Raw genomic sequence first — 7,204 nt, 5'->3', positions numbered from 1 at the left:
CAGGGTCTTGCTTTTATAAATGCAAATCAACAACCTGTTTGGAACCAGGAGAAAAAAAAAAGGCCCAGGAGGAGGCGACAAACTCTCCTCTTCAGCGTCCAACGTCCACGTGGGGAGTGGGGAGTGAGGGAGAAGACGGATCTGAGAGCTGGGGTCAAACTCCTCCCCCAGTTCGCCTCCCCTCCCCCACGGTGCTTCCCCCTCTTCCCCCAGCGACACAGCAAGAGGGACACAGCAAGAGGGCCGCCAGGCCCGCGACCTGCATCTCCACAAGCACAGACACCCTCGATTTCCCTACACGCCTATAAGCCCGGCTTAAATCACATAAAGCAATTTGCCTTTCTAAACCTCCCCAGCAGTGAGCTCCCTGGGATAATTATGAGTAATATATATTTATCATTTAATTTCATCAGCTCAACTCCAACCAAAAAAAATCAACCTATCTCAGCCCGCCCGTCACTAAAAATATTTCCTACCCTCCACATCTGCGGCAGTTAAGTTTTGACTGTCCCTGACTTTCTATTTCTTTAGTAGGAGTGGCCGTGGAACGGGAGGCTTCGACTGGGACTCGGGGCTGCCTTCAAGTCAGAGCCGTGGCCCCCGCTAGCTCTGCGAACTTGGGCAAGTTTCCAAACTCTCTGTTTCCTCATCCGTAAAATGATGCTGACGTCCCTCACGAGGTCGCTGTGAGTGTGAAGTAAGCTGTGCTACGTGAAGGTGCCTGGAGTAACACAAGGGGCCGACGAGTGTAGACTCTTCCCCCCGCCCCCTGGGTGTGAGTGATAAGGACTAGGATGTGGCTGGACAATTCTCTGCATCGTTCGTGGTTTTATGGCGCATCCACCGTCGAAAGGGTGTCGTCATCCTTGCAAACTGCTAATTGCCAGACCAGCCCGAGGCTCTGGGCAGCACGGGGTGCAAGGCTCTGGGCAGCACGGGGTGCGCTTAGCCTCAGCTCCCTCCTGTATCACTTCAGTTTTTTGTTTAGCTTAATTTTTTGTGACTGTCTCCAGCTCTCGGTAAAGGATCTTCTGCCAGCTGGTCTGTTCCCACTATGTCTAATTCACCCCCATTAACCTGCGTGGTCAGCATCTCTTTCCATCTCCTTGCTGTGTTTCTGAGAGTGCATCTGTCCGGAAAACAACATTTATTATATTTACTTTAACTGGTCTCATTTGGCGAGGCGGTCGGGGATTTCAGTTCGGGAGGACGACAGCTTTGATCATACTGCCCTTGTTTACTGTACTCCCGCTCTGCCGCGTAGGCCTTGTCTACTAAGACAGCAAATGCTTCTGGAGGAAGCCAAGACACGAGCTAAGCGGACTCCTCTGCGAGCACGCTGGCAGCCCTGGGCAGGCTCCTCTTGCGTCTGGACACCTTGCCCGCACGTCCAGTCACCCACCTCTTGGCGAGGTCCAGCAGGCAGGTTTTCCGTGCTGGCTGGCCCTGCATCCCCGTGAGGACAGGGAGGGGACAGGGAATGCTCCTCAGCCAAGCACCACTGTGACCTAGGGTATCGCCTTAGTCCACAGCACCGTCGCTGTCCCTCCGGCTCCAGCACAGCCTCCCGACCAGCACAGAGCCAGCCATCGCTCCAGCTTGCTTAAAATCCCTCAGTGACTCCCGCTCACACTCTGCGTAGGGCGTGTAAGGCCTGACCAGGCTCCCACCTTATCGCTGGCTTCTTGTCATCTATGCTCCAGTCATAGTGAGGGTTGGCGGTTCCGTCCATCCACCCACCCACGCACCCATCCATCCATCCATCCTTCCACCCGTCCACCCACCCATTGCTCTGTCTGGAAGCTACTAAGTGCTAGACTCCGTGTGGAGCCTGGGAAGACCAACACGGCCCGCCTTTCCCAGAGCTTTCGTTGGGGGTGGACACCGCCCACTGACTCCACACCACCTGTGTGTACTGGCAACCTGAGGAGTGCTGGGTGGAGGGAGCTGAGGGTGCAGGACAGATGATCTGACCTCTCCTGGGAGCCACGCAGGCTCCCTGAGAAGTGATAAGCACACTGAGAGCTGAGAAGGAAGCGGGCATAACTAGGGGTCGAGGGTGATGGCAGCGCCTGACCGAACAGCATGTGGCGAGAGAGAAAAGATGTGTGAGAGGCTGGAAGAAGCACACCTGTGGGCCCGGAGCACAGGGAGCACCAGGGGGTGCAAACGGGAGGGGAGGCGGGAGAAGATGGCAGGGTACCCAGGCAGGGCCATGTGGGCCACCCCGAGTGTCGGGGTTTATCCCAAGAGCAATGGCAGAGCCCGAGACGCAGGCACAATGGGATGGCATGAGCAGAAACGTAAGACAAGAGGTAGCTAGGGCAGGTGACGCTACGCACGGAAGAGCAGTAGACCCAGGTGTATGTGACGGTACTTGGGAGCTTACAGCAATGGCGTCTGGCTCTGGCTGGACGCGGGGAGAGAGCTGTGAGGGTGAGGACTCAGGAGCCGGGCGCACTCACCGGCGAGGGTGGCTCTGGTGGTGGGACCGGCGCTCTTGGGGACCAGCAGCTCGTGGTACTGCTCCCCCGCCAGGGTGCTGTACACGACCTTGTACTCCTGGACCTCTGCTTCGCTGTTGTCCCACTCCAGATCAAGGCTGGTTGCTGTGCGGGAACCAACCCGCAGGTTCTTGGGGGCGTCGATCTCTAAAAAGAGTCAGACATCACCAACATCACCTGGGATAACGTACAGGTGTCATACTTCTCGAACTTGAACAAGCTTTATGGTGATGACCCATGCCTGCTGACCCTCAGCCTCACGTGTGAGTGACCCCGGAGCCGCCCCTCAGTTCTCGGTCTGCCCGATCGGCCCCGACAGACTCATGGGCCATTATCGGTACACTTTACGCTTCTCCCGTTTCCATTCAGAAGTTCCGGTGGCGTTCCGTAAATGTAAAACAAACCCGTGAGTTTCATGAGCCTGACACCAAGCAAGGGGAACCTCGGCAGGAGAAAAGCAGGATGGCGTCGAAGTGGCTGAGGGGGGGATGGAGCCACAGCGAACCGGGCACCAGGCAGAAAGACGACTGCCGGGGGCCGGCTTTGGGACCGTGCGCTGTCGCCCGGCCTTAGCAGCACAGACACCGCAGAAAGGGCTTCAGCTTAGAAAATTATACGTGTCGGTGGCGATGTAGTGGAAGGACAGGGCTTTGGACCGAGAGGCGTGCGGGAGGCGGCTCTGGGCTGTGCACCCCTCCACCTCACGCGGGTGGACAGGCCGAGCGAGTGAGGGGCTGGACTCGGCTTGTGGTTTGAGGGCCTGAACGGAATTGCAGCCCAGACCTTGGGAATTACGTGTTTTTTTCCTTTAATTTTTGATTTAATTTTTAAAAAATTGTCTTAAGGCCTGTTTCCTATGAATAGGGGAGAGTGTTTTCTCTGAAGGGACGAGACACTTGTAATGTCAATGACCCCATGAGAGGTCAGTGCTTGGAATGAGGGCTTAGGAGCGGAGGGCTTTGGGGAAGAGGAGGAGGGTTTGCTCCCCCGGGGTCTTGTAGCCTGACCCCCGGGCTGGGGCAGCTGAAGGACACCCCTGCAACATGTCACCAAGCCAGAGACAAGGCCAAGACAGAGGGCAGCTGTCTGGTGGGGGCCCCGTGGAGGGGCTTGGGCTGTGGATGCCGGTTATAATCATATCTAGTCTCTAAAACGTAGAGTGGATCCAGGAATCGCCCTGCCGACAACGCGCCTCGTGCCTCCTGATACAAACGCCCAGGCGCGGCCCGCAGGCTCGGGAGACCAGGCCCGGCCGCTTCCCACGCGCGACGCCGCAGCCCTTCCAGCTCCGTCGCTGTGCTCCAGCCGCTCCTGCAGCTCCCCGGGCTTCTCCCCACCTCGAGGCCCTTGCGCTGGCTGCTGCCTTTGCTAGTGTGGTCCCCTTGGGTCCTCACACGACTTAGGTCACGCGGGTCTTGGTTGAGACGTCACCTCCTCGAGGATGCGTTTCTGATGGCTCTGTCCACGGCATCCGTTTCACTCCTCAGCGTGTCAGTCGTGACGGAAATGACGCTGGGCTGCTTTTCTTCTTCCTTGTCCAATTTCCCCCACCGGAATGTAAGTCACTCGAACCCGGACCTTGTCTGTCTTGTTTATGGTGTGACCTCGGGCCTAGGACAGTGCTTGGCACCCAGTAGGTGGTCACGTGAAGTGACTGCACATCGCCAGTTCTGTCTCAAAGCTGGCAGGCAAGACTTTGGGGCTGTGCGGCTCTGAGGATGCCTGGACCAGGGCGTGTGGGGAAACGAACGGGCAGCGGGCTTGGCTGGGGTGGCAGGTGCTGTCCAGGTTGCACCTGTGAGAGACGCTCAGGGTGCAGTTGCTGCCGAGCAGGACCGGGCTCCAACCGTTGTCTCTGGGGCTTTCGTGCTGGTGTCCTTGGGCTGCCACCACAAAACGCCACAGACTGGCTGGCGTAAACGCAGACACGTACTGTCTGGAAGCCTGAGGTCGCGGTGTGGGAAGGGGTGCCTCATCCTGGGTGCTCCTCGGCTTGTAGAAGCGTCACCCTGTGCTGCCTTCATCTTCGCGTGGTGTTCTCCCCATGGGTGTCTCCGTCTCTGTATCCACAAAGGACACAGTCACAGTGGATCAAGGCCCGTCCTGATGGCCTCATCTTAATCTGATCATCTGCGAAGACCTTAGTTCACATTAAGGTCACATACACAAGTGCCGAGGGTTAGGACGTCCACATCCTTTGAGGGGACACAATCCAACTTGACGGCGTTCAAGAGAGGCCTGGGGTGGTCAGGTGAAAGCAGCAGCCCCTGGTTGGCCCAACGCTGTGGTGGCTGCGCCCGGTGCCTTGAGAAATGTGCCCAGAGGGCCTCCCACGGGTGACAGAGCCCAGGGAATTCCAGAAAGGAAGCCAGAGCTCGGGAGGGTCCCCGAGTTGCCTCCGGGGTTCCTTGCTCACCTCTTGCTGGTCGCTGGCCTCTGTGTGCTTCCGCCAGAGGTCTCTCCTTTTTCCGAGCAGCTCTAAGACCCAGGCAAACAACCCGCTCACCACGCAGGAAGCGAATCTCTGCTTTAATTGCCTGTGCTATCAGTGCACGCCTGGTGGCCAAGCCATCACCTGCAAAAGCACTTTGGCTAATTTGAATTTAAGCGGAGTTCTGAAATGACCGAAGGCCCGATCACGAGGGTCCAGGCTCCCTCTCATCATTCAAGCTGCACCTGCCAACCCCGGGGCCTGGAGGACTCATGTGCATCTTCCCACCCCTACACCCCCCTCTCCCCCTCCAGCAGAGGCGAGTGGGCTGGAGGTGCAGGCTGAGGCCACATTGAGAAGGCAGCCACCTAACAGCTGCCAGTCCGCCAGGCAACCCGAGATGCACAACCGCACAGCGGTGACCCGAAGCTCAGAGGGGAGCTTCCGGGAGGCGGAATGTAATTGTCTTGATTGGAATTTTCCCCGGGCCGCCGGCCAATCCTGCCTCCATCTTGTCAAGCATTCGCTTTTCATCCTGCCTCTCGAGAACTCGAGAACTCTCGTTCCCTTTCCTGCCTCTTCCAAATCCTTATCTGAGCAAAGCACAAAGAAACCACTTTCCAAACAAAAACTACTTTGAATTTGAAAAGAATGCTGGATGCACTGCTCACGGGAGACCCCGCCGCCTGGGCAGGCGATTGTGAGCGGGCTTCAGGAGGGAAGGCTGACCTTGACGTCACCGCGAAGGGACACGGTGTGAGGTCGCGAAGGGACACGGTGTGAGGTCGCTCCTCGCGCCAGGCCCTGAGCAGTTTCGGTTCAGCGACGTGGAGGAAGGGCAGACACACGGGCGGGAGTTAGTTCCTTCATTTTAAGGACGCGCAGTCAGTCACTGGGCTGCCGGGGTGTGTTCAGTGACGAGTCTGACCGTGGCCCCGGGGTGGGGCGCAACCCGACAGGGTCCATTTCTCTCAGAGAAGCGCCCCCCTCCGGCTGTTCCCATCTCGGGGAGAGGGCGCCGTGATGAGACTCTTGGCCTCTGCCTGTCTGACACTGGCCTACGTCAGTGGCGAATCCTGTAGCAGGACCTGGGCCCGGCCCGTCTCCCCTCGGCCCGTCTCCCCTCTCGTGGGAGCCGCTGCCCCCTCTGCTCATTCCCCAGTGCTGCATGTCCGAACCTGAGTATCCCCCAAGCTCCGCCACAGCGGGGACCAGCTCGGCTCCACGGGGGCCGTCAGTCTGCAAGCCCGTCTGGCTCGAACACTAAGCTACATGCTCCAGGCCGGGGCATATTTCAGCCTCCATCTGTCTTACTCTTTGCCTTATTTATCAATCGATTTTAAACACGGATGGAAGATAGGGGTGCCGTTTACCGAACCTCCCTGAAGCCCCTCGGCTGACTTACTCCATCCGGAACAGGGTCTCAGGCCACATGCTCAGGTAGGACACTTAAATCAGGGACGGCCCTTCTACTGTACCATCAGAAGATGCTGGTTCTTAGATCTCACAGATACCAGCAAGTTCCTTTGATCACTGGGACGACTAAGAGTTGACATGTGACTTCCCCAGGGCAGAGAGGCCAAGACCGAGAACCCGGGTTAGACAGACGCTCTCTCTGATCACAGGCCCTGTGCACCCAGCGAGGGCTCGGGGGTGCCTGTCTTTGAATGGCCCCTGTCCTGTGTGCCCACGCGATGGCTGGCCTGATGGGTTCCGAGAGCCTCAGGGAGCAGGTCGCCGTCACGTCACTTTTCCTGACTGCTGGCACAGCTCTTTAACAGTGCTGTCAGCCTGGGCCAGAGGGGTGGGGAGTCGCGATGGGGCGGGGGGGCCGCGATGGGGCGGGGGGCCGCGATGACAGGGGCGGGGGGCCGCGATGACACGGGTTTAGCTCCGCCCGCCGTCACGGGAGCCGGGCTTCCCGTGAGCCTTCCCGGAAGTGCTCCCAGGTGGCAGAGCGAGTCGCAGCGTCTTCGGCCAAGGTCCCCTTGTGGTCCTATAGGTGGGGTTTCCCACACTTCCAAGGCAGCCATTGTGGCCGTGCCATCATCATGGATTCAGAGAATTATTACAATTTCCAGCAAATAGCAATGGAGCATCTTGAGGAAACCACCCCTTTCCTTAACTCTCCCCAAATTGCCATTTGGGCTGGTCATCTGGATGTATAAATGTCTTCGAGATGAAGTTTTCATTTTACAAATGGGACCCCTGAGACCTCGGGGAAGAGGCTTGTATCAGGTCACAGGTCTGGCTGGTAGCACAGGTGTGC

The 7,204-nt window shown here is 58.1% G+C and overlaps 1 protein-coding gene across 1 annotated transcript in view; it reads right to left on the bottom strand.

The window, feature by feature from the left end:
* Nucleotides 1-7,204, bottom strand: part of TNR (tenascin R) — a 66,907-nt gene that overhangs the window by 36,309 nt on the left and 23,394 nt on the right. The window contains exon 6 of the mRNA XM_011361285.1: nucleotides 2,466-2,651. Coding sequence (XP_011359587.1) covers nucleotides 2,466-2,651 — 186 coding nt within the window. The remainder of the gene's footprint in view (nucleotides 1-2,465; nucleotides 2,652-7,204) is intronic.

Source organism: Pteropus vampyrus, unplaced genomic scaffold (genome assembly GCF_000151845.1).
Source record: "Pteropus vampyrus isolate Shadow unplaced genomic scaffold, Pvam_2.0 Scaffold65, whole genome shotgun sequence".
Lineage (NCBI taxonomy): Eukaryota > Metazoa > Chordata > Mammalia > Chiroptera > Pteropodidae > Pteropus > Pteropus vampyrus.
The sequence above is the reverse complement of the archived record's forward strand: the minus strand, read 5'-3'. Positions and strand labels throughout refer to the sequence as shown.